Source organism: Nelumbo lutea, chromosome 6 (assembly GCF_056320005.1).
Source record: "Nelumbo lutea isolate HS-2025 chromosome 6, American lotus-T2T, whole genome shotgun sequence".
Lineage (NCBI taxonomy): Eukaryota > Viridiplantae > Streptophyta > Magnoliopsida > Proteales > Nelumbonaceae > Nelumbo > Nelumbo lutea.
The window spans coordinates 28,317,161-28,345,020 of NC_142689.1; the positions used below are offsets into that span (position 1 = coordinate 28,317,161).

General features: G+C 37.8%; 2 protein-coding genes and 1 pseudogene across 5 annotated transcripts; 1 reads left to right on the plus strand and 2 right to left on the minus strand.

Moving 5' to 3' along the window:
• Nucleotides 1-8,442: 8,442 nt before the first annotated feature.
• Nucleotides 8,443-9,660, minus strand: LOC148848210 (small heat shock protein, chloroplastic-like). 2 transcript variants are annotated; one of them, XM_088948548.1, is made up of 2 exons: nucleotides 9,226-9,660; nucleotides 8,443-9,065 (listed from the first exon to the last, which is right to left on the minus strand). In XM_088948548.1, the coding sequence occupies exons 1-2, from the start codon at nucleotides 9,446-9,448 to the stop codon at nucleotides 8,647-8,649; spliced, it is 642 nt and encodes a 213-aa protein (XP_088804674.1). In that variant the 5' UTR covers nucleotides 9,449-9,660; the 3' UTR covers nucleotides 8,443-8,646. The 2 variants fall into 2 exon arrangements, with proteins under 2 accessions (XP_088804674.1, XP_088804672.1); XM_088948546.1 differs by having other exon boundaries at nucleotides 9,223-9,660.
• A 4,694-nt stretch (nucleotides 9,661-14,354) lies between these two features.
• On the plus strand, nucleotides 14,355-15,941 carry LOC148848211 (trihelix transcription factor ASIL2 pseudogene; annotated as a pseudogene). Its single transcript, XR_016100444.1, has one exon. The product of XR_016100444.1 is annotated as a trihelix transcription factor ASIL2 pseudogene (transcript).
• Nucleotides 15,942-16,726: 785 nt separating this feature from the next.
• On the minus strand, nucleotides 16,727-27,614 carry LOC148848212 (vesicle-associated protein 1-2-like). Of its 2 annotated transcripts, XR_016100638.1 has the most exons (9): nucleotides 27,004-27,378; nucleotides 26,786-26,856; nucleotides 26,456-26,537; nucleotides 26,245-26,360; nucleotides 25,974-26,138; nucleotides 25,770-25,811; nucleotides 21,853-22,018; nucleotides 21,591-21,668; nucleotides 16,727-17,764 (listed from the first exon to the last, which is right to left on the minus strand). XR_016100638.1 is itself a non-coding variant. In XM_088949206.1 (8 exons), the coding sequence occupies exons 1-8, from the start codon at nucleotides 27,053-27,055 to the stop codon at nucleotides 17,654-17,656; spliced, it is 717 nt and encodes a 238-aa protein (XP_088805332.1). In that variant the 5' UTR covers nucleotides 27,056-27,614; the 3' UTR covers nucleotides 16,727-17,653. The 2 variants fall into 2 exon arrangements, 1 of the variants encoding a protein (XP_088805332.1); XM_088949206.1 differs by lacking the exon at nucleotides 21,853-22,018 and having other exon boundaries at nucleotides 27,004-27,614.
• Between the last annotated feature and the right edge of the window lie 246 nt (nucleotides 27,615-27,860).

A 27,860-nucleotide genomic window follows, 5' to 3' on the forward strand; every position in this document is an offset into this window, starting at 1 on the left:
TTAATGATTTTATGGCTGATTTTCGGTTGTATTGATACGTACGATACGTATCATATAAGACTCCTATGATATATCCATACAGTGGATGTATAGGGTCTGATTGGTTCAGGGGTAGAGGAGCTTTAAATCGGTCCTCTTGAATTAGTTAAAAAATAAAAAAAGTAATAAAATATCGATACACTCGATATGTCAATAGGGCTGTTTTAGGTATATCAATACGCCTGAAATGCCTAAACTGGTTCAGGGGGTCGGTTTTGAGCTCCTTTACCCCTTGAATTGGTTAGATCCCGACACATTCACTAATGGATATCATGATGGTTGTGGAATGGGTGAACGAATTTTAAAAATTTTTTTACATTCTTCTAATTGGAAATCATATTCCCTAAATTTAGAATAAAATATTCAATGATTCTATTTAAACCATAATCGAACCAGATCTGAATAAAAAAAAATAGAGATTATACCTGATCTGGAGAAACAATATCTCTCAAAGTTGGTGTTCATGCCCAAACAAGACACTAAGATCCGCTCTTGCTGAAGATGACACAGTTGTGGGTGGAACGGAACTAGCAGGGTGCATCTTACACACTGAATTCTTTGCAAGAACCCTTTGGAAATTCTAAATACCGAATTTTTTTCAGTCTTTCTTGCAAGGCTGATGTCAAGAACTGATTTCTTGACTTCCTATTGCTGCAAAGATCAAATCTTGTAAGAGGGAATGGTGGCGGTTGGAGGATAACTCCTAAAACGAAGATGGTTGAATTGCTTCTCTTCTCTCGGGAGTCTGTATGAGAGCTGATCTCAATTTGCAGGATGCTTTCTTGCTTACTCAAAAACCCCTAGTTCGAAATCTGATGTTTTTCTCTTAAGGTTTCTCCTCTTGTCTTCTTGATTAAGAAAACCTTCTAATTAGGAGTTATCCCAATCCAAATCGGTATTTGGATAGGGGATTATTTTAATCCTATCTGTAAATTAAATTAGTTTACTCCTGATCTTATCAGGAGGTTACCAGATTCAAATCTGATTTGTATTTGGTCTCCCAGAGTGGATAAAGTCAATGACCCAATCATTTTACTAACATTAATCTCAAATTCGCCCTATAGATGGGTGATCATATCAGCCCAGGTCGTAATGGGCTTTTGGCCCATTAAGTGTTCAGTGTTTAACTAGTTTCTAATCTGCTGCCCAGTTAGGCTTCTTTGTATGGCGTGGGACCCAAGCATTGATCTACACACCAACCACATGGGTTCGGCACAACCTTTATTATAAGGCCTAGCCGAATTCACTAAAAAGCTCAGTGAAGCCTTGAGCCCATCACATGGACCCTATGGGCCCAACATTTACATTAAGTGATCCCTGGGCCAAGCCATCTTATAAAAACTCAGGGACTGTGGGCAGGTGCAAAATTAGCCCATCAGGTATTATCCTAAATGGTCTTACACTTAACATCTCAGCCCTTAATGATCAAGCATTGCCCGATAAGAGATGACCTCTCCCTCGGTTGCAAGGAACAGTGCCGCACTCTCTACTCACATGGATCACAGGAATTAAAACCATTTGCAAACTTTTTTGAAATCGTACATATATATATATATATATATATATATATATATATATATATATATATATATATATTGCAAAACAAAATTTCAACGATTGAAATCAACTGCCAGCAGTTTGTTTTCCATCAAAGAGAGTGCATTCCCGATCATTACCATTGTCCGACAAAGGGGTTGATCCTATCACTATGATCACTCACTCAGATGAATTCTCAGACTGCCCCAACATACCAAGGTTTTGACCCCCGCTAAGGATCTCACTGATTGACATATCAAAGACAGTCCGATCCGACACCTAGTGAAGTATCATAATCGAGCCTAAGGGTCAGGTGTAACTTTTCAGTTTTACCCATTTGTCTCCAAGTCCAAGGCAATACTGAAAATCTGTTTCGATTCAAATATTCAAGTAATCCTATACTCCATGTGCCTTGGGTCTTACCCTGGTGGGCAAGACAAGCCATCCCAACACTTGGTGGGATAAATCTCCCCAGACTTATCCAATGGTTGTAAACATTTAAAACTAACACGAGTCTCTATAAGTGTCCAGTTTTAGAGTCATACACAAAATTATACCAAACAACATAAATTAAACATACACTTTATTTATTTACACTAAATGTCAAAAGTACATAAAAATTGGATTGAAGCTAAGGACATACAAAACTGTCTAACAATATAGACCGATACATGTTAATATTTTGAACCTTGATCGGATATATCGATATTTTAAACTCTGATTGTATCAAAGAGGCCAAAACAGGGTCTTCCCCTCGAAATCTCTGGTTTTGAGATATCCACAAGAAATGTAATGTTTTTGGCATTTTGTTGTTTTCACATGAAACGGCTTAACTGTTTTCCCCATCGATTCTATTCATGTGATATGCCAATTGGTACCCAACATCACGAATTCACAATCTTTGGAAGCGGTCCTTTTCGTACTGGAATGGATCATAGATATACCCCCGGTTGGCCAGTTCCCTTAAAGCAGCCATTTAATTTAATATCCATGAATCCGTTTATGGATGAACTTGTGCCACCAGGACAGACGACCAAAAAAGTTTGACTGACTCTAGCCTATAGGTGGTCCATTCACAGAGAAATCAAGCTCACTTTTTCTGAATGCTTTTTGATAATATTTTATTGTGAGCAGGAAAGATGGTTACAATCTACATGAATTTCAAACCCTGAATATCTTAGGAAGTGCATAACAATTAAATAATAATAGTAAATAACTAAAGGAAAATGTGATGGAGAGAGCCCAAAATAATATTTTGATCATCCAATGTCCTATCAGTTGTCTCACCTAATTCTAGAAACCAATTAATAAGCATCTTCATTTCAACCTTTCTTATCCTTATACCCGTTGAGTATTAGGTTTTCTTTTATCTATACATACCATAATAAAGAATTAAGGGAGTAACGAGGAGAGCGTGAAGCCCATAGTCTGTCATATGACGTGCAGGGCTAGGAAGGCTTTCGCTGGCTATAACATGCCAAAGCTGCCAGACTTTTTCCTCCATTTTAGTGTACCTAATCTTAACCGGCTTATCTCCAGTAAAATAAGTTGAAAAAAAAAAGGGAAAAACTTGCCCTGTATTGTTTGTTTTCCTTGTTTATTATTAATTAATGCTGAACATCGCCATAATGGACAATGGACTGACTATTCAACCCATAGACCAGACCATAGCTCAAACTTATTCGCTATGATGATATAATTCGATCTGATGATACCATCAGATCACTGTTGAGTAATCGATGGCTTAGCTTTTGGATCCAACGACTAGGGTTCCCCATCAAAGTAAATTGTATTTAAAAGACAATTTATTGTTGCATCAGTCAGCTGGAACTTTCGGTTAGTTTTAGTGGGACACCATCCTTTTGTGTTTGCACTTTGCAAAATTGAACTGTAGAGCTCTGGAATCCAACAGTGAGGGAGAAGGTTCTGAGAGAACGAGAGAGAGAGAGGTGGCCCACATATTACGTTATATTTATATGTATGTATATATGTATATTATGTATGTATGTATGCGTCAATGTTTGTAATAGAACAGCTAGAGGACAGCATTTAGAGAAGATAAATTGATTGTTTACGAAACTTCAAATGGTGAAAGTTCTTCTCTTTTCTTTTATTATTAATTATTATATATTATTCTAAAATTCTCTGTAGCTCCACGAGTCTGCAAATACTTCTTTGTTAACTCGGCAAATACACCTATAATACCATATAAATTGTCAAACACAGGAGCCTAATCTAATCTTTGTTATTCATCTGAGAGAGAGAGAGAGTGAAATGCGATTATGGAGACGATGACAAAGCAAGCTTTGAGATTTGCAGAGAATTTAACGCTCCCTCCTGTAAGTTGAAAGTTAGCATACTTCTTCTTCCCCCACTCCTCGTTTTTATTGGGTAATCTTTCTTTTTTCGAAATTTATATAGAAGTATTACAGAGACTCAACGAGATAAAAAAATGGCTTGTTCTTCATTTTCATTTGTTTCCGCCTCCCTTCTGCCTTGCTATCTCAAAAGGTTTCCAGCTGTAAAACCAGTATAAATCCAAATCCAACAACTCATTTGCAAGAAAGTAATTTCGCTCCTTCAATGAAGGAAGCAAAGATCATTCTGAGCGCTCCAGTTACGCTGGTCAGCGCTTTGAACCGATCAAAGCTTCTCTCTGCGGCATGGCATATGAGGAGGTGTCAATTCTTAAGCCACCCATCTTGGGTGCTGATTTTCTTGTATCTTTGAACAGATTCACTTTTGGGTTATATATATCTTGTAATCTCATTCGGGTGTCTTTTGTGATCGTCTGGTCGGTGATGTTCTGCAGTTTCAGGTAGTTGTGATGAGTGCCAACATGGGCTGTATACATTGCCGCCAGAGGGTCTCCCAAGTTATTTCCAAGATGAACGGTAAGGGCATTACGTTTCTTTTGAGCTTTTTCTCACTCTGGAGCATTACAATGTACAATTGTCAAAGGTCATCAAAACCATTAATTATATATAAGATTTTGTGGCTTTACATCTTTGAATCAGGTGTGGTTCCTACAATCAGTTTGGTGAACATAGAACCCCACCTTGATTCAGAACTCTAAGATTGATCAGGGTGATTTAGACAATAAACTTCCATACACGCATCAAATTGAAACCTGATGAATCAAGAACCTAATTTTGTTTCTGGGTGGTGGTGGTGTTGGAACAGGTTTGCTGGAGTACGTGGTAGATGTACACAATAAACAAGTGATCATGAAGGGGACACTAACGGACCCCGATCAAACTGGAAGAATGGCGCTTCTGAACTTTCCCACCAAATCCAAGAAGAACAAGTCCTCTTTCTCTTTGTGCCTCTTTGGTTCTACTTGCTTTAGTGCATAGCTTCTTATATTATTTACATACACATCTCTCTCTCTCTTTCTGATAATATAAATAGAGGTTAGATCTAGTTAATGACCCACCCGTGCAGCTCTCCTTAGGGCTTCCTCTCTACCCATTCTGTTGACTTCAGGATAGGGCGTTTAGGTGGCAACAAATAACAAGAAACGCCAAAGATAAGAAAGGGAACAAATAATTCCTGTCTCCGGAACAAAAAACAACACAAAAAAAGGGTTACCAAATGCTAAATGCCGACCAACCAAACTCCGAGTGCAATTTCAAGTCCAATCAATGTCAACAAAGTTTTCAATTGCATTTGGCTTTTGCAATATTTGTACGGCTTGCTTTTTGTGGTTATTAAAAAAAAATAAAATCACTCACCTGCACTCATTACGAGTTTGCCGGTTTCAGGTGGGGAAACTTTAAATAATATTCTTACCATCCCTTTAGTTACTGGCGTAGGAATAAAGAAAACGTTATATAATTTGTTATGCTTTGGTCACTTAGATGGGTTAGTTTAAACTGCTAAACTTGTTTTTTTAACCGAGTCACGGGGTTTAATATGTATGCTTTGAAGCCCATTTATTAGAGTGGACAGAAGTATGCTAAATTGTGTAAGCTAGGCGGGTTGCGCTGATTTTATGGTCAACCCAGGCCCAATCCTAACATTTGGTCCTACGGCCTGAGTCTAGACCAGACCAAATCCGGCCTTTCTAATCCGAGTTTAACTCACATTGTAATTTAATGTATTTGGATTGGGTTCGGGCCAGGGCTGAGTTCGAGTTGGTCAATGAATCCACTCTAAAAAATTATATATGTATATACATATGCAAATGTATATATATAATTATATATATAGTGGGAATAAAGTTAGGGCCAGGTTTGGGCTACCTAAGGACTAGGCTCGGGCCCAAGTCTAGCACGTGTAAGATTTTGGGGTGAATTATTTCAACATTGGGTTGGTCCTTCCTAAATCGCATCCCTAGGGTTATTCCAATTCCAACTGTTTCGTTGGGTGGAATTAGAATCATATTTCTATTCTTGCTGGAATGACATTCTTCTCATTTAAGGGAATGGCCATTTCTTTCCCCCTTACTTGAGAGTGAAATCCCATTTTAGCTTATTCCAATTACGATTTTAATTCCGGTCTGAGCCAAACAGATTATGAGAATAGGCCCTTTCAATTCCGATTCTAAATATGAATCAAATGAAATCCTAATTAGAAAACTGAAATAGAATCTCTAACTTGTAACAGAGACCTGGGATCAAATCCTGCTGAGACCAGGGTTGGAGAGTTAAGGGGACAGAAGATGGGTCAATGAAGCCAAAAAAGAAAAAGAAAAAAAGAAAACAAGGAGCTCAGGCAAAAACCAAAACTCCATTAAAGAAAAGCCCATTAAATTCTGGGTCTTTATGGTTTAATCTCAATCTCTTATGATGGCAATTTTAAAGCCCTGGGTCAGATCTGGGTCTAATTTTAATGCCCATTAATCATATGGGCTAGGCCCATGGATATGCAAATTTTAGTACAGACCCAAAAGACCATGTCCGCTTTTGTCTTTTGTGTTGTAGCGTCACTTTCACGAGTCTCATGGTGTCAGTAGGGCGATTTTTTTTGGGATAAGTGGAGTGTAATCGACCTCATAAATCTGAAATTGCAGTGGCCTCCTAGCCCCCCTTATAAATTATATCCTGCCCATGATATGCAAATTCACCGCTATAAATCTTAACTCCACCTAGGGGTGGACTAAACTATAAAAACCCTATTTTTTTGGAGAAATACGGACAGATTTAATATAGATTTTTTTTTTCCACTGCATAGTTATAAATATTCAAAATGTCAAAAACCCATACTGTACATAATATGCCCTGCGAATTGGTATCAATTCCAAGCCGGCACCCACCAAATGTACTTTGAGCTTAAAAATTCTGACCCTGGCCCTTTTTACTGGGAAATTGTCTAAAACTCACTCTGAATTTTTGAATATGTCAGTTTTTATTTTTCAAAACTCACCGTCCATTAGTGCACTGTTAATGCTTCTTAATAGAGGTGTTTATGTCAGCATAAATAACAATTTTTATGACCAAATTACCCTTAAATGGTGAGTTAGTGGAAAAATGGTCTTTTCAGTTTTCAATTTTCTTTTTTTTTGCACTTTTAATGCTTTATTATAATTTTCATTGTTTTCTATATTTTTCTATTTTCTAAAATCTATAAATTTTTGGTATTTTTTCTATAATTTTTATTTTCTGATTTTGTTTTTCAATTTTTATAATTACTATAATTTCAAAATAATTTTTTATTTTATTTGTATTTTCTATAATTTTTATATTTTCGTAATCTCTACGTTTTTATGTATTTTATATTTGAAAATATTTTTTTGAACTTTTCTTTTTTCATGTCTAAATATTAAAATAGTTATATATTCACCCGTTAATTTATTTTATATATTTTATATTTTTCTATGAAGGTTAAAATGTTAATATATTAACGCTCATTAATATATCATTTCCCATTTCTGAGGGGGATTGTAATCTAAAAATCCCTAATTTTTTTAAATTTATTTATTTGATATTCGGATAAGGTTCAAACTTGTCTAGACATCTAGTACAATCCAGAAGTTTCAGAAAAAAATTTTATTCGGTGATCGGATAAACTTTTGCTCCAGTAAACCTCCGCACGGAATCAAAGGTCAGCGATGAGATGAGATGAGGACAGAGGATTGGGTGGGGCTTTAGCCTTTGTCCAAAACCGACCCGACTCCACCCTAACCCAAACCCGCCTTGCCCCGCGAATATTCTCAAGGGTCAGCCGGTCAGGGGTTCAGGGCATATGGCAAGAAGGAGTTGTCTGACACAAACTACAAAAAATTACCAAAATATATGAAATGATAGAACGATAGTAGAGTAGCAACTCAACCTGTAATCTAAAAATTGGTCGATAACCCGATTAGAGAGGTGTACCATGTCCTTTACAGAATCACCAATAAAATAGGACAAATTACACCTTTATAGAAACCCACCTGGAGACAATCGAAACCGAAATAATCCCATATCCATGACCCTAGAGTCCGGATTTCCTGGAACATCACATCCTCTTTCATATCTTACAGGTGGGCAGGAGATCCGGAATCGACTAACTCGGATCGGGCAAATAACCCGATAGCATAGGAGTAGAGTTAGGATGTGAAATGCAAATATATTCCATCAGTTAATTATTTCTGTTTTATATTTACCGTAGACAGATACAGGGGAAAAGAGGATGGAAAGCAATTTTAAGCATTGTTCATTTACTATATTTACCATATAATGCCAGTACTCAGCTCCACGTCCAGACCACCATTTCTGTGGTCAATTTATTTCCCTCCATAGGTGCAAATTCAATTAGAGTAATGTACAAAGGAACTACGGAAGGTTATCTTCCAATCCACTTGCCATTTGAGTCGGTTACAGTAACTTCGTCGAAGCTCAGTCGGTTATAGAAATGGAAGAAACAAAATTAGTCGAAGATAAATAAAACCAAGAAAGAAACCGAAGTATTATTCATTTCTGTCACAAGACCCACTTTACATTTCGCTGTTAAAACCAAAAAGGCAGAAACCTCAATTCCCCATTAAGTACAAACTCTTCTCAATGTCTACACTACTGACGACAGAAGTAAAGAGAAGGTTTCTACAAAAACTCACTACCGCTAATTCGTCAGGTTAATTCAGCCAAATCACTCGATGTTGACATGGAAAACGTCCTTCCTCTCCTCTTTCTTCACCTTCGGAACTACAACCTTGAGTACACCATTCTTCATCTCAGCTTTAACTTGATCGGTCTTGTAGAGCTTCTCAGGTAGGTCGATCCTGCTACTGTACCTCAGTCCGCTCTCCTCCTCCTCGGATTCCTTTTCCCCTTCTCCCTTGATGATCAGGGTGTTCTGCTCCACGGAAACCTTAACACTATCTTTCCCGAGCCCTGGCATGTCGATCCTCACATAGAGACCATTCTCGTCTTCTTTAACGTCCCATCCTCTTCTCGATCCAGCTACCATCCCTCTGGATGCAGCCAAGAACGGGTTGTCCATGAATTGATCCATCAAATTCAGAACCTGGCTCAAGCTCCTTGTCGGAGAGAAGGGATCAAGCACATCTGCAAAACCGAGTTGAAATAGACACGTTAGAGAAACCGATAAAAATCATGGACACAATCAGACAATATTATAAACCAAAACTAGAAGTAAAAAAGACTACACGTCGATAAGAAAATGGTGAACATAGACCAGAAGAACAAGGACTGAGATCACAACTACCTGAAAAGAAGCTAGGAACGTAGTCACGACGGCGGGAAACAGGCTCGTCGGAGTGGCGGCTGACATCGATGCGACGCTCATCGTCGTCATGATCGCGCAACTGAGCATTAGTGTTGAAGGAGCGAGCGGCAGAAGGAGCGACGGCGACAGATCGGAGGGGGTGGAGGAACTTGTTGAGAAGGCTTGGAGCAGAAACTCGCCTCAAAACAAGTAACGAAGCCATGAGATGAGAGGAAGCGAATTTGGGCACCTGAACTGACCTCAACCGAAAGCAGAAAGACCGTAAGCGAGATAGCTAGAGTTGTGACGAGAAATCTGTTGATTTTCTGAAAATGATGGACGAAGGAAAGGGGGTTTATATAGATATAAAACGAAGGTGTAGGGGCAGGGGAGTGAGTCTGTAGAAGCTTCGAGAGCAGAGAAAACTACAGAAGGTTCTGGATGCATACAGAGTGAGAGAATGTGGCGCGGAGATACTTTTTGTATGGACAAAGGAAAAGAAATTACCAAAAGGGTTTGCAACTGAACTGAATAACTTATTTTAATGAATAACTGATTTCTTGGTGACAACTGAACTGAATAACTTATTTTAATGAATAAAATAAGTCAACATAATCATGGGCCGCATCGTTTAGATGATATTTTGTATAAAGGGTTTGCTAATTTAGTTAGGCCCATCGTGTTCTTCCGTCCATTTTGAAAAAACACGAGAACACGAGAAACAATACAAAGATCCAGATTAGGCCCAGCCCAGCTGAATAAGCCTTACCTCTAGGCTCTAGCTGAAAGGCGAAAGCTGAAGGGAGAAAAGCAGCTGACGTTGGAGTACAGGAGCTCAGGAAGAGTGGAATTCCAACTAAACAAAAGTTCATCATAAACTAAACAATATCATATACATTAGCAAACACCCCTTTTTTTTGGGAAAGCATTAATACTATGGTTTTAAATATAGATACATTCTAAATATAAATGTATTCAAGGGCCAAAACATAAGAGGAGGATAAACATTGGTTTTGTGCTGAACAAAATGTGCCTTTATTCATTTCTCATGTTTCGATATCTAGAGGTGTAAAGTGGGCCGTGCTGTATTGGTCCGTACGTCAGTATGGATTGTGCCATCTTTCCCACTGAAAAATTTGGGGGTTAGTCTAATATGGCTCATACAGGTCTATATCGTACTATAGGTCAGACTAGTATAATAAATTGCTTAAAATTTTAATTTTATATGAGTTTTGTGTAAACAATTGCTTATATATACAATAATTAAATAAATTAGTATAATAAAATAAAAAAAAAGTATTTTATTAATATATTATATACTATATATTATTATATAATATTATATAAAATATATAAATAATATATGGGTCGGGCTGTGAACCGTACTGGAACGGGCTGTGGCCTGAGCCATGCCAGTCCGCGAGGCACAGGCGGCACGGCCCGCTCAATCATGCCATGTCGTGTTAGCCCATGGACTTAAAACCCCAAACCCAGTATGACCCATATGATCGTGTCGAACTTGTTCGTGTTACCAACATCACACTAATTAAATAGCTAACATCTTCATTCTTCATTTTTCGTGTTTTCAGCTCGAAAGAGAAAGGTCTTCACAGGAAAAAGCAATCGGCCTTTAAAGCATAGTCCATAACTTGTTCTTTTCCAAAATGTTTTAATACTTTATTGTTAATTATTGGTATAACAGTCTAACTTTGTTGAAAGTAGGCGCTATTTCATCGAACTATTGTTTTTAAACTCAATTAATTCACTATAAACCTTATTGTTCACATGGGTGAATTTAATCACTTAAAATTTTTTCAACAGATGGAGCAATAAAATTTGTAAATGAATGAAATTGTGAAAAATATAATAGACAATTTTAATACTTTTACCTATAATCCCGCATCTTTAAGGTTTTATTGGCTAGTTCCACTGTTAACAGGGGCCATAGATGATGACCTATTGACCTGAAGGCGCAGGAGAGAACACAGATCTGACCAAATAATAGCCAAGGGCTCGGCAGAGGGCGGAGCCATAGATGAACCCATTTTTTCTATCCGCGGTGAATTGCAGCCACTAATCGCCCCGGCCATGGGAAAGGAAACAACCCGTAGAGGAGAGAGATTTTTGCACCACTTGTACGGGATTAGACTGTTGCCCACAAAAACAATTGGGAGAATGATGGTTCAGCCCAAGGTAAAAAATTTTAGGCCCAAAATACACTTGGGGTAAGTGTTAATTCGGAATTAATGCAGTAAAATTCAGAATTCTGCATTAAGCGAACAGTACACGGGGGCCATTAATGTAAGGAATAGGGGATTTGGTATTTTGAAATTTTATAGGTCTGTAGCAGAATTCAGAAGTCTGCATTGGAAAACATTATTAATCATCGTTATTTTTTCTTCTTAAAACCCAAGACTAGGGCTGCAAATAAGTCAGACCATGTCTGAATTTGATCTGATAATAGTCGTTTTCGGACACCTCCTTTGATCTTAATAAATTGGATCGAATTGGAAAAATCAATATGTTTGATTAATGAATCAATTTCAAATATATCCCGACCTAATCTGATCGATTAGTTATGAAATATTCTATATTCTATATTATTTGTGTATATCATATATATTTTATAATATTATTTATATAATTATATACTATTTATATTATATCATTAAGTTTTTTTATTACAATTCAAATCAAATCAGATATCTGATAAGATATTTGTATTTGAATTCTAATCATAGTCTTGAAAAGTCGAAAGATTCTTATTGAATTCAGATCGATCGAATTTTTCATCGAAAAGGATCGAATATCCCCTTTATCAAATCTGATCCGATCCATTTGCAGCCTTACCCCAAATTTTATAGGGGTTTGAAACCGTAGCCGTTTTTCAAATAAATGGTGTTACATCGGGTCCGCATAGGCGTTTCAATAAATACCCATGTATCTCATTGTTTGGTTCGGCCAATTATTTAAAAATCGGGCATGTCTCGAAAATTGGAACCCCACCGATGCATGAATGCATCGGTGAACCATTTCCCCTAACAGTTGACTGATGTGTATCCTATGTGGTGCTTACCTGTCAGCATATACATGAAAAACATTGATAAAAATCACCTTACCAAACAACATAGTATTGCTCATTGCCTACGTGACAGAAACATTTTTTTTTGAAAAATGGATTTTTGAAGCATGGGCGTTTTTTATTGAAAATCAGTCCCAAAAAGCGCCCACACTTACAAAAGCCATGTATAATGCACTCAATTGTATACATTCGGGATTATAATATTAGGATTTTCTTGCCTCACAAAGTTTTCATCCAATACTCAAAAAGGCTACTAAACAATTAAGATAGTATTTCGTATCATTGCCAACTTTTTAGATAACATGACACCTTGGAATTCAACAAAATTACTACAAGTTTTATGTATATATTATATTGTTATTTGGTGCTAATTAGGCATCATTGGTCAAGACTGGATCTGCTCCTCCCAAGGTGCCTCACAGACACATCCTATCATGCATTGGGAACATCTCCCGTACATGTACGTTAATTTTCATGGGAGATGTTTCCAATGCATAATGGATGTGCATGTGAGATGCCCAAGTGTGAGGAGCAGATCCCATTTCTCATTAGTCACCACAGAGATAAAAAAGTGAAAATATTATTTTCATTTCAAAAAACATTAAAATGATGTTTTCTTCAAAAACAATTCCTACAAAATTTGAGACACTCAATATTGCTTGAAACGGGTTGAAACCATTCGACCGAATAAAATAAAGTGAGAGGTAGATCAAAATGCCTACATGATGTTGACATGGCAAAGATACCTTACAAAAAAAGACTAGAACCAAACACCACCAACCAAGTGGTTGTTAGGTTAGAAGAATCATTTTGTCAAAACTATTTCCTCAATAAACAATGATTTCTAGGGTTTTGAGGAACCATTGATTTTTAATAATATGTATTTGGTATAAATAACTGTAATAGGGATAATTTAATAAAGCATACAACTGCCACAATATTATTGATTTGCACATTGCCACATTATTGGCATGGACTAAATGGCATATCATCCCCCAATTCCCTAAGTTTAATTAATCTAATCATCTTATCAAATTATAGAAAATCAGGATCGGCTGATTCAAGTTCGGATTAGTTGAACGTCTCATGCTGTTGAGCAGGCTGTGGGATCAATTAGGGGAATGCACCTAAATTTTACATTAAAATAGGGGAGAGCGATGGGAGTGGGAATGGATTTGAAAACTGATTCATTTTGTTTAGGTTCAATTTGATGGACCTGAACTGATTGGGTTGGTTCTGGTTCTAGGAACTGGAATCGATGGGTTGATTCTGGTCCTGATATTTATGATTATTATTGGTTCAGAATTGATATTATATATGTATGTATGTATGTATTTATTTATTACAATCAGGTCTGTTGGATCAGACCTGATTATCTTGAGAACTGATCGATTCGATTATGGGTATGAAAATTACAAACTCTATTGGGTCTGGTTCAGTTCTGTATCCTCAATATTTTCTATCAGATCGGTACCAATCCAAACCTAACCTGTTGATAGCCTTAATTGGCCCCCACATGCACATCTCAGCATGCATTGGGAACATTTTCTTAGTTGTCATTGAAAGATGTTTCCAATAGACAGTTGGGATGTGCTGTAGGATGCAGATGCTAATTCTCCCTAACCCTCCTCTCCCAAGTCACATTGGCACCCCACATGCACATCTCAACGTGTATTGACCCCAATTCCTTGCCAGTTTTCAAAATAATCCATTCTTCCTGGGTAATAAGTTAAACACGTCGGAACGAGTTCGGCTTCGGAGTGATATCTCTACTGTAGGGTTGCAAAAGGCGGTTGGAAGGGTGTGGGCACAGACTTGACAAGCCCATCTCCGTCGGAACATAAAAGGATTCACGGCCATTAATGGGACCCCTACTAGCTACCAAATACCAATGTTGCCCACGTGACCTTTGTGAAAGATATTTTTCTAAATAATTATTTTAAGGCCCTAAACACGTGGACAAAAGAGACACCTGTTTGATAGTTTGAGGGTCTTTGTCTCTCAAGCTTGTGTGTGTATGCTCAATCAATCAATCCCTTGCTTTTAATCAATAAAATAAAATACTTATTTTAATGGACTAATTGAATATTGAATGGTCTGGACGTGAAGCCAAGGCTAAGTCTTAATCAGCTTTGTTATTGTAGAGTGAAGATTATTTTTCCCTAATCGAGTAGACTGGGTTAAAGAAGCCGGCCCAATTAGGACGGACCGGAAGCAGACACGTCACACCGGTTACTGAGCCCAACGGGCGTCATTGTCAACACCCACGTTACGCCGGTAGGTGTCTCCCTTCCCCGGTCGCCGATCAAAATACCTGTACTTTAATCGCCTTCCACGTGTCCTCCTCCCTCTCGATCTTAACCGGTCGCCGTCTGACCCACCAAGAAGGAAATACACACAAAACCCCTAACCAAACCTCAAAATCCTCACCGCCGGCAAACTCCACCCTAACCTCTCTCTCTCTCTCTCACAGAATGGAAAACGAAGAGGAGATGGAATCAAACCCAACATCCCCAGCATCGTCAGACCACCAAATAGGACCATCACAACCAGTTACCGTAGCGGCGCCGCCACCGCCGGCGCGTCAGTATCTAACCCTAGCCCTTCCAATTCAGCAACCCTGGATGACTAACACCAACACCGGCGGAGGCGTCACACACGGCCGCGAAGATTGTTGGAGCGAAGGTGCCACATCTACTCTAATTGATGCCTGGGGTGAACGATACATTGAGCTGAACAGAGGCAACTTGAAGCAGAAGCACTGGCAAGAGGTAGCCGATGTTGTGACCAGCCGCGAAGACTACACGAAGGTGCCCAAAACCGATATTCAGTGTAAGAACCGAATCGATACGTTGAAGAAGAAGTATAAGGTCGAGAAGGCCAAGATCTCTTCTGGATTCTCCACCAAATGGGTTTTCTTTGACCGCATTGATCAGCTCATCGGACCCTCGTCGAGGAAAAACGAAGATCTCGGCAATAACACCCCATCCGGTCCCACCCCGAAGTCATCCGCGGCAGCCGCCGTTAGGAACTTCAGATCGTTGCGACAGCCTCAGTTAAATCAGCGGGAGTCGACCAACTCGGGCGACTCGACGGATGGTCTTCCCCCGGCGAGGAATAATGTGAATGGGAAGAGATGGAGGTTCAAGAGAGAATCAATTCGAAGTGGTTGGGGAGGTAAGTCCGAATCTTCGATGAGGGAGCTCAGTCTGGCGATTTTGAAATTCGGTGAAGTGTACGAGAAAGTGGAGAAGTCAAAGCTGGAGCAGATGATGGAGATGGAGAAGCAGAGAATGGAGTTGACCAGGGAATTTGAGTTGCAGAGGTTGCGGTTTTTCATGAAGACCCAGATCGAGTTGTCTCAGCTGAAACACGGAAGAAGGGTCGTCGTAGGTAATGGTCGACGGAACAGTAATAACAGTGGATAGAACTCTCAATCCATGGATCCCTCGTGTAGGATTGCTCCTTACTACTGCCTCTTGAAACCCAAATCAAATCAAACAAAAACCACCCATAAAAATGGTGGAAGTTTTTATTATGAATTAAATTAAGGATCTCTCAATCTTATCTCCTCGACTGTGTTTTTATTCAATTATTTAATAGATTTGGGTAAATGGTACCCATTTTAATGACAGTCGCAATTTTGTTTTAGATACAGTGATAATGTTACATTCATGTAAATCAAAGCGGAGAAAGATAGATTAGCTTGACTAAACTCAAACACATCAGTGGCTCAGTTCTGTTTGTCAAACCAAAAGTAATGGTTGAATTTCAGTTGAATTTTGTATTAACAAATCACAAGTTCATTTGTATTTTGAGATAATGAGACGTTGCAGACTTGAAGTTGAAATGGCATCATCTGTTTTCTCTAATGCCAAGTGCCAATTTCTAGGTGGCAAATCTCATCAATCTCTCTGTTACAAGACAGAAATATATATATATATATATATATATATATCAATTGACAAAGAAAAAAAATCAATTGCATTGATGTGGGGTTCTCGTGAAATACAATGGAACATGTGGCTAACCCAGAAGATAAGCCTGAATCTGCCACCTGGTCACCTTCAGGCTATGTTTGACTAGAAGGAAAAAGTAGGAAAAGGAAGGAAAATGTAGGGAAACCTTATACTTCTTTGCTTTTCCTTCCTTTCTTTACTTTTTTTTTCCTTCAAACCAAACACAGCCTTACAAAAAAAAAAAAAAAAAAAGAGGCCGGATGGTTGACAACTTTCTTTGGGAGTCCAAAAACTTATAACCAATTTGCATCGGGATCATAGATGATATAGATCTTCAGATCAAATCATCTCGAGATTTACACGGTTACAATGCTTAGAGCCAAACATGGATCACGTTGTGGCAGCTTCTGGACAATGGTTCAGAATTGCGTTATAGGAAGAGATTACACCTAATTCTCAATTTGGAGCGACTACCGAGTCTACAACGTTAATATATGGAAAACATGGTAATAAAGCCATATAGCAGTACCGACTTTCGAGTGTTTTAACTGTTTATAACCAAATACATGGTGATAAAGCCCTACTGTGCAGAGAAACTTGTCCACCCAGACCCACTTGCGTCTCAGGAGATTTGTGCAGTTTGGCCGACGCCTCGACAGTGTCCAAGTGGAAGAACTTGTCTACCTGTTTAGTATGTGCGGGTACACCGCATATCTTCCTCTTCTGCATTCCGGTAAAGTTGGTCTGGGCTCCATTACTTAAAATTCTCCAGGCTTGTGCTGCTACTGCTTGGAATTCAGGCTATTCAGAACTCAGCAGTGAACTCCATAGATAAGTCTCGGGCTTCCACATTATCTGATACTGGCTAAAAAGCCTGGAGCTAAAGGGCAACAGTGTCAAAGCTCTTGACGCACTGAACTCTAATCTTCCACTACATGGCAATACGTGAATAGATTGCCATGTGCCAAATGATAGAAACAGCAACTTTCAACACCAAATATACATACTACATGACAAACCTATATTTTCAAAACCTAAGACAAGACTAACTACAGTTTTGAAAATAGTGACCTAAACAGAATTGAAGAAAATGAAAGAGAATGAAGAAGAAAAGAAAACTTCTCAGGAGTTGTCGAATGAAAACCTGTAAACAAGGCAGGAGTTAGTCACACACTACATTTTCAGAGTTCCCGCTTGAACAATAGCAAACCAATCAACTCCAAAGGAAAATGTTTTCTAATTCCACAGACTGCTGTTACAACTAACAGAAGCACCGCCAACTGTCATAATTTCATTTTGTTTCTTCTTTTCTGTTCCTTCTTTGTTGTTGGAATATGATTTAAAAATAAAAGAGGAGAATTTACTGCCATAGTAGAATATGCAACGATCATGTCTTCCTCAAAAGATATCCTAAAAGGATACCCAGCAAACCTACAAGCACGACATAAAGGAATGAAACACCAGTACGGTTTTTGTTGGCTTCACGCCTCAACAGATCCTGCACAGCCAAACCAAAGAATGATAATTTGTTCTCTGTAAACAAATAAAAGAGAAGATAGAATTATGCCATGCAAATTATTAGCTTATTCGTCTTCATTGGATTTTGTAATTTGGACATGGTTTGCATGCCTGCTAGTATATATGCATAAATAAAGGAAATGCATTTAGCCATAAAATGAAAAAGGAAATGCATGTAACAAAAAACATAAAAATGCACAGATTCACATCTAAAGTGCAAAATGGCTGTTCTACACAAGTTTATGTACCAGAGCAATATACCACTATCTTCAGCCAGTTTACTGATTCTTCTACTCTAGAAGGCAACATCATTTTTTTTCTTGTGCACTTATGAAATGGTCATGTGATTAGTAGGATTACCCTAGGGATCATCTATGCAATAAGGCACCTCAATTGAATGCCACAAAAAAAGGCACTTTGTCGAGGCAACCATGTGCCCGTCATGACTTATGGCCAAGGTTCAAAATATCGATACGTCCGATACGCTGGTATGGGCGTAACAGGCAAATCAATACAGCTTTTCATGCCCTTTTTTTTTTGCAACCAGTTTAGGGCTCCTCCACCCCCTGAACCGGTCAGACCCCCAATACACCCACTGTAGGGGCGTACCGGAGGGGTCCCGGAGTGATACGTATCGATACTTTGAACTTTGCTTATGGATTATTATAATATTATTACTAATGGCAACATATTAGCACAATGTGTTTTAATACACCCTATCATATATTATGTATATTTTTTATGCTTTGTTTAATGATTTTACCATTAAATCATAAAAAATCCAAGGGTTTTAAGGAGAGAAAAAAGAAGGATAATGAATTCTCTCTTTTTTTTTCCAACAATTTCTCCCCTCTCCTACATCAAATAGAAAAGGATTTCCCCTTTTTTCCTTTTCTGTTTCCGTCACTCTTAAAAATTATTTTTAGAGCATAAAAGCACAACCTTCTTTATTTGCTAAGAACCTTTTGACATGCAATTGCTCTATTAAATACTTACTATGTTATGATGTTATGTTTGAAATATTAAAAATAATTTACTTAAAATGCTATTGTCTCTAGTTTTGATAAGAAAACTAATGCTACTAGTAAAGAAGCATTACTATTTTTTGAATTTAAATGCATGCTGATTGGTATATAAAATTGGCAAACAAACCTAGAATTTAGTTTTTTTCTTTATGACTGTTAGAAAATATCAACCTATTCAAGGACCTCATCCAACAGCTTAAGCTTTTAGGTTGAATGGTTCTTTGAGATGGTATCAGAGCCACTTTTTACCAAGTGGTCTAGTGTTCAATCCTCATTACCCCCATTATAATTAAGTTTAAGCACAAGGTATGAGTGGGTCTGTGCTTGTTCACACTTCAAGCCCAATGGACTTTCGTGTGAGGGGGCATGTTAGAAAATATCAACCTATTCAAGGACCTCATCTAACAGCTTAAGCTTTTAGGTTGAATGGTTCTTTGAGAGTAACATTCCTTTTGCCTAGGCAATTGGGTGCCCCATTGTCACCTAAAAACACCAGCACTCTTTGGAAGGAGTAATATGTTCCCCTTTCTCTTTTTCTTTAAACTACCACTGACCAAGAGGGGTAAAGTAATGTGGAGAGACACAAGAGAAGCTATCCTTTGGTCAATTTGGAAACAAAGGAACGAGAGGATCTTTAGCGATGTTGGAAAATCTAAGGAAGAAGTCATTGATGTAATAACCATTAAAATTATCCACTGGCTGAAAACATTAGAGCTTTTCAGGGACTTCTCAATTGATAGACATACTAAGGAGGTTGGAGCGCAGTGGCAACTGGCAACTTCTGTTTCCTTGAAGGGTGAAGCTGAATTTTGACGGGAGCTCTTTAGGCAACCAGGGCCCTTCTGGAATAGGTGGAAACATGGAGTACTGAGAGATGAAGAGGGCAGACTAATTGTTATGTTTTCAGGTACAATAGGAGTGGGTGATTCACTGAGAGCGGAGGTGATAGCTTTACTTCAAGGATTAAGATTGGCTAAGCAGTTGGGTCTTCGTCAAGTTGAGGTAGAAGGAGATTCTAAGCTAGTAATTGGTTGGATTTAGTCACAAAGGTTGGGGGTCTGGGTTTATAGACAACTCATGAGGGAAATAAATTGGTTAGCAAGGGAGATAGGGGTCTCTTTCAATTGGGTCCGAAGGTCAGCTAATGGGCAGTGCTGTAACCTAAGACTGTTTTTGGGGTCAGCACCCTTGTGTTAGGGTGGTTGACAGTTGTAATATTTTGTTAAATTAATTTATATGAAAGTCACTGTTTCCTATTGAAAAAAAAAAAAAAAAAAAACTGACCAACATCATAATGGCTCCATAAGCTAGAAATCCAACCCTTTCACTTTCTAGAACATTGTTTAATAATGAAAATAAAAAATAAAAAATAAAATCTCCCTCCAAAGATGACCACCTTAAATAAAGCAGCCTCCATCAACTGATTAATCAAAGTTATGTTCTTGATTGGCACATATACTACATCAGAACAAATAAGAAATCCTAAAAGCAGATAAATATACAAAGCCCTGAATTAAAACCCCAACCTGCTTGATTAACAAATACATCCTTAAAGAAGGCAAACCACTGCCCTCTCAGTTACTTTTGAGGATGCCAAACCATCTCCAACCTCACAGGACAAGATAAGAAATAACACCCCTAAAAGAAGGCAAGTCACTCTGAAGCTGCACCATAAATTAGAAAATAAACTGAAGCACATTCTTCAACCTCCAAAATGAGACATACTGGTCAGAATCTAATACTAGTAGCTAGTTTACATACCTCACAATGGCATTCTCATCAATAAATTTAGAAATACCTTCTCCACTAAACTAATTTATAGAATGTCAAATTTATTATTGGAAAAAAGGATAGTTTTCCATTTCAACAAACCTCAACAATTTGTTGTGTGCCATTTTATATTATATGTTTAGAAAATGGCTATTACCCAATGTTGGACCTAGCTATACTGGGAAGAGTGGACTATGTACAGACATATCCTTCAGCATTTTTTTTGCACCCCTAGCTTTTACATGTTTCATCAGGCATATAAAGAAACATAGGGTAAGTAGAAAATTCAACTAGAGATGGAATCATGTTCAAACTTCAAAACGAATTTGCATAAATTATCAAAATCAAAAGTCCAATTTGCTTTAAAATAAATAATATATTCAATACATTATTTTATATACATACATGTGAAATGTAGTTGACATAAAATCTAGATATTTTCTGACAAACAAAAAGGAATTTATTCACTGAAAAGAAAGAATAGAAAGCCCCAGGCATAAGACATTACATTTGATATATTTTACCTACTAAAAGTTTTCTTCTAATTCCCTATTGAGCAATGGGTGCCCATATATAGGACTCCACAAAATCTGCTCCTCTCTTCTCAAAGCACTGGTTGACCCTAATGTTTTAGCATTCAGCCTATCTGGTCTTAAACATAGTTCACATAATCTTCCCTCCCCATACTATTCTTCTACCCAAAAGTAAACTCTACTGCCATCCCATCCAAAAATTTTGTATATCTTACAGGAATGAAAGAAGATTGTCACAATAACATTACAAAGAAATATAATAAACAAAGGGATATATAAGATAATGATACAGAGTTGAGCAGCACAACATCTTTATGAAATCAGACCATCTAACATAGTCTAATAAAAGAGGAATGGGAAGCTTCTGAGCATATAAAAATATCACTAATTCGTGCAATGCTAAGATGACCATTAATCTGATGCACATAAGCAGAAGTTCAGAAACTTAAAGATGAATTCCTTGTATGAAATCCCTCACCAATTCCTGACGAAGTTTGGTGCTCTGTTGAATAGCCAAAATTTTCTCCTCTGCGAGCTTTGAAATAAGAGCCTTTGCCTGAAAACAGACCAATTATCAGTCAAATCTGCAGTAACAATGCCACTTGACATAAACAAGGTAATTAACCCTCAAGCTCATATATATAAAAAAAGGCATGCTGTTCCAAAAATGTTAGTGTATAAACATCAGGAACTGGGAGAATGAGACACACAGTCCCAAATCAGGACAAGTAGGGGCTTACTTGAATGACCTGTCATATAACTCATATTTTTTTCCATGTACAAGAATGATGAGGCCAAGCTGAGTCATCAATAAACAAGGGGATCACGTAGGACCAATTGCTCTGATACCAATCTGATGTAGGAGTGTTGTGATCCAAGCTGGACTGGTAACAAATTCGAGGGAAACTGAAAAGTAAAGATGAGTGTAAGAGATCAGTTCCGAGGTTCAGAGTTGAGGGGCAAAAGTAGGTCTAGAGAAGGGGGATGAAGGTTTGTTTAGGGTTATATGGCTGAATGAAGTTATCAGAAAGCTAGCTTAATGGTGGAATTCCTGCAATGTGCAGAAATTTCCAGAGAGAATATATAAAAATAAAAAAATAAAAAATCAATGTTTTCAAGATTGGAATGGAATTTCTTTAGAGGATGATTCAGGTAAATGAATCAAAGAAGGAGATTGAATTTTGGAAGGGTTTTGAGAAGATTTGGCACAAAAAGATGAGGGTTCTCAAAATATGAAACTTTTGAGAACTGGAGTTTTTAGTGGGAAGTTTTGAAAACTGTTTTAATGAGATGAAAAGGAACCTAATATGTGGCAGATGGCTAAATCAAACTTGGCTTTCACCAAGGTTTGATAGGGAAGATATAGAGAAAGAATTTCCTCTCTCTATTCAATTAATGTTTTCCAGTTTATTTCCTAGAATTCAAAGTTGGCATACAACTTTCTTCTCCAGATGACCTTTTTGATGCTTCGTACAACATAAAAAAAGTACTTTTTCACACTTATGTTTGCCACACCAGACTTAATTTCAAAGGACTCTTATACCTATGTGTTATTGATACCAATGACCCCCACCCACCAACAGTAGACATGCAAGCAAAGCATTAGCATAAAACTCTATGCTTTGATCTACAATGTAATAGGGATGGACACGAATCGAGCTTCTCACAAGCTATTCGAGTTCAGCTCGTGAAAAGCTCAATTCGACTCTGTTTAAACCAAGCTTCAAGCCAAGCTTGAGACTATTGAAGCTCGGCTTGTGAGGCTTGCGAGCCTAATGGCCCTAATCGAGCTTATATTATATATAATATTTTTAACTTATATATATATATATATATATATATATATATATATATAATTTTTCATTTTTTATATGCAAAATTTTTTGTTTTTTATATGAAGCTTGGCTCACCATCGAGCTCGAGCCTGATATTTTTCTATCGAGATGAGTTCGAATAGCCAAATATTCGGCTTGGCTCAGCTTGGATCCACCCCTACAATGTAAAATCAATACACTGACCATGAAGGATCACATAAATAATATATTCGCCTCTAAATCATTGAAACCTTCAATCTTTAGAACAATAATGCAATAGAAATATCAACTAGAAATAAGTCTACCCCAATAGACGGATATAAATGCAAATCTACTCAATACTTATATAGTTTTATACAACAAATGGCCCATCCTGAGAAATAGTTCGAGTACCCTATGTTATTACAAGCTAATAAACTTCTTATGGTAGAACTTATTAGTAGAAAGAATGTTCTGAACTCTAAATTTTATGATCATAGTCTATGCTACATGGATACCTGTACAAGGTGTGAGAGGGGAGTGGGGGGTAAGGCAGCAGTGGGGGTCTACCTGAAAGACAATAGATAACTTTGGGAGGAAAGAAGAGGAAGAAGAAAGGTTGCAGGGAGCTTTAATGGAGGTTGTAATGGAGATTAAAGACACAGTCCAACAAAACTTACGCAAGGAGAGGGTAATATATGTCTGAGGAAAGCTTCAAGTTTCCCCTATTTATAGAGAAAAGATCCTCAACAGAATAGAAAACACGTAATGAGAAAGGGAACTTTCCCCAAAGCGGGAAAGTCTATTATTATTCAGCTAGATCTAGGACAGAGAGGTCACAAGTATGGTTCGAAGTATCGATACGCCTGTTTCCATGTGACCAAGGTTCAAAGTATCATATCTTTGAAAAAGATACAGTCCGAAACGCCTGTTTCCATGTGTTTTGGACCCCCAATTTTTTTTAATAATAAAAAATATCTTATAAGCTTCCCAAAAAACTAAACTTTGAAAAAAAAAAAACTAAAAAAAAAGTATGTATCAGTCGTTTCTAAGTACCGATACGATACGACCGAAACTCGTATCGTATCGATACTTTGAACCTTGGTCACAAGTAGGGTTTTGCCATGTGTCACTATAGAGATCCGAGATCCTATGGTCTGGGTTCTTGCCCTTCTCCTTGGGATCCATATGTGAGCTCAAGTGTAGCTATCATGCTTTTGACATTTGCTTACATCATTAGGGGTGTTCATTATCATCACAATTCTTTTGGTGTGTTATAGTATTGCATTGTGGCATTCAGGTAATGAATTGTCAATTATTATAGACCTTTGCGAGTACGTTATGCTGTTGTGCTGTAACACTTTGGCGATATGCCATTGCAACGTAGAGGATTACTATGATGTTAATGTTTGCAGTAAGCTCAGTTGTGTTTTGTGTTGTAAACAATGGTTCACTACGTCTCATAGCGAGTATGCCTGTTTGTTGTGATTTAACCACTAAGTGGGATTGCGTTGCTAGTCACCAAGCTTGGGTTTGTGATACAACGCGAGTGCGTTGTGGGCACTTACTCGAGTGTCTATAGCACACTCTCCATAGGATCTAAATCCATATACTTACGCAAGGGTGCAGAGTTGCATCACATACTTCAATTTTTAGTGTAAATTTCATATCATATCTAATGCCATATCTTGTTGTGTCTTTGCGATATCTGAGTAACATAGATCATATTCTTTCAAAACTAAAAATTATCTTTCAGATTCCACAATTCCTACCCTATTATTAAAATATTGAACTAAACAATGAACTACGTGCAAACTCATAGCCTATGATGAACCATACCATGGACTGTAAGAACAATGATATAATAGTAATACAACAATAATCGCAATTATTTAAAGATTCCACCATTCCCTATCCAAGAAAAGGGGGAAGATGCTTTGGAGATGCAGAAGGGTTGTCATTCTATGGGCAGTTTGGGAAGAAAGGAACATGAGAATTGAGAGTATTCAAGGAAAAGGCTAGAACTAAAGATGCCTTAATTGAGAATATCACATGGTGTCACATTGGGGAAAAACAATGCCCATATTTGAACAATTATTAGTGGAAGATATTTTAAGGGGATGACAACATATTGCAGCTTTGTCTACAGTTAGAAGCACCATCAAACTTCTTTGGACTCCCGCCACATACAAACTTCGTAAAATTGAACTTTGACAGATGCAGCTTGGGCAACCCTGGAGTGTCTGGTATCGGAGGAATTTTTAGAGACTATGAAGACAGTGTAATTATGACAATTGACTAAAGACCTATTGCTTATGGAAACTCAATCAAAACAGAATTGTATGCAGTACTCCAGGGGCTAAGACTAGAGAAGATGCTAAATTACAAGGATTTAATTGTGAAAGGAGACTCAAAAGATAATTATTGAATGTCTTAAGCACAACAAACCATGAACATGGCAGTATAGGCACAAACTAAGGGAAGTCAGACAACTGCAAAGGGGGCTGAGAACAATATTCGATTGCACAAATAGATCAGCAAATGGAGTGGCAGATTCACTTGCAAGACAAGGTATGAACGGAGACCAACTATATTGGAGAACCCCTAAAACAGATGATGAAGGCTTATGTAACTAAAAAAGCAAAAAAGGTTAAGCATGGGCGAGACTGAAGGAAAATACAAGAAGGATTGTGGGATGCTGAGGAATGGCCTGTACTATAAATACTACCCATTCTTTTCCCAACTTAAAAAATTTCAACATACTGATCAGGGAAAAAAAAACTTAGCATCACGAAGTAGTTGCAAGTTCAAAAAACTACCCAAGTAAAAGTGTATCATCTAAAATTCCCTGAAAGAAAACTTACCTCTGAAGATTTATCTTGAGACTCAGAATATGCGCCAGAAACCTGTAAGCATGGTTATATAGACCTGTTATCAATCTGCTTCTAAAAATTCTGATTGCACTCCGGGCAACAAGTTGTATGAAAACAATTTCCATGATAGATAGAAATATTAAAGAACATTAACCTTTGGTTAAAACATGAAGAATAAAAATAAAAATTACTCACAGCAGCAAATTCAGAAGTATTAAAGTTCCCATTATCTGATATAGAAGCCCTTGGGGAAGAACTTTCCTCAGATCCTTCTGGAACTGGTGATGGTGGTTGAGGAGGAGAAACATAAACAACTCTCAATTTACATTCCTCAACGAGATTTCCTGATTCCTTGTTGAACTAAATAAAACCAATCCCATAGATTAAAACTCTTATGCATTACACCATCTAATTCTCACAAAAAAAAAAAATTGCACTAAATATGACTCCATGCATTGATTATTACCACTTCTGGGTTAATATCCTTAGGAGTAGCACCAGGACTTGCAATTACGCTCTGAAGGAGAAACTTGTCCTTGCATTGCATGTCAGGGGGAGCTTCGCGCTGTGCTTGCATGGTAACTGACAACAAATAATAACAGTAAACGTGAGTGGCTAATTAATCAAAACAATTACAGTGTGTTTGTCTGGAGAGAGAGAGAGAGAGAGAGAGAGACCTATAACATCGCATGTTGATCGAGGCAATACAATTCCGGTGTTTGGACGAACACAGTACTTCTTTGGATTCGTCGTCTTCACCTGAAAATCAGAAATTCTACATTCAGGTATCGAGACATGCAAGAAGTTCAAAATTGACCGATTTCTTACCATAAATATCACACATTTTCAAAGGAAGTTAAATTGACAAAATAACCGAAAATAAATAGATAAATTAAGAAGATATAAAAACAACGAAGAGAATAAAGAACAATTTTTTATTGTTAAGATCATCGCCTTGTTTCGGGTGGTGCATTCTATCTCGGGAAAAAATGATTAAATGGAATTACCTTGAAAGCAACATAGTTATCCGTCTTATTCGATAGTTGAAGCGAACATGAGATCTGCTTCTTCAGTTCGACTTCTCGTGACGAAAAAACAAAAACAAAATAATTAAAATCATCAAACCCTATAGATAAAAAAGAGGAAGGGCAGATCTACAAATGCAAAATCTTTAGAGCTTCCAAAAGAAATAGTTAAAGAAAACAACAAAGAGAGATGAACTTACAGGGAAACTTGAGCTCCTGAGGCTCAATGCAGAGAAACTCTCCTGAATTCATACTGCAGGATCGTTGTTGATCAAAACCGCAAGGGGTACCGATTTCTCGATGTTGAAAAACGGCCTTTAAGCGGATAGGTTAAAACCTGGCGAAGATCTGGAACTGAGAAACTGGTTTCCCGGCGACCACAACCAGCCTGAAACCAGAGAAATTCGAGAAACTCCGAAGACCTGAGGGATCTGGAATTGTTGTTAATTAAAACCTGTTTTTTTTCCCTGGTTTTCTTGGGAGAATGAGATGTTTTAAAAGCGAAGAATGAACATTGCAGCAAAGTAACGTCGTGGGACAGTCCTCTCTCTCTCTCTCTCTCTCTCTCGTGTTTCATTTTGTTCTTTTATTTGTTGTTGCTTTGCTGTGTATGGTACGGGCAGCATTGAATAGGTACCTGACGATCCCACCAAAGAGATCAACGGCCTGAAATCAGTACCATGGGAGATCAGAGCCGTCCAATTCCGCCTTACATCTCATTGGACAAGTAATTAAGATTCTCAGAAAAAGGGATTGAAAATCTGGACCCATTCAATCGAGGACGAGATGTCCCTCGCCGGCCGCTTAACCGAGGGTGTTTTGGCCATTTCGTTATTTGAATTTGAGAAAGTTGTGCGATCAAATGAAAATCACCACTTTTTGAGTGTTACTTTAAAATGGTGGAAGTGCTCTTTTTGACGGTAGATAACAAAGCCACGTCGCTACATTCCGAGGAATCTTCTTTGAAAGAAGCATTCCCGCCCTTCTGAAAAGGAAAGGAAGTTTTAATGTAGGTCATTGTTGATGGGCCTTTCCCAAGGGATAAGGAACTTGAGAT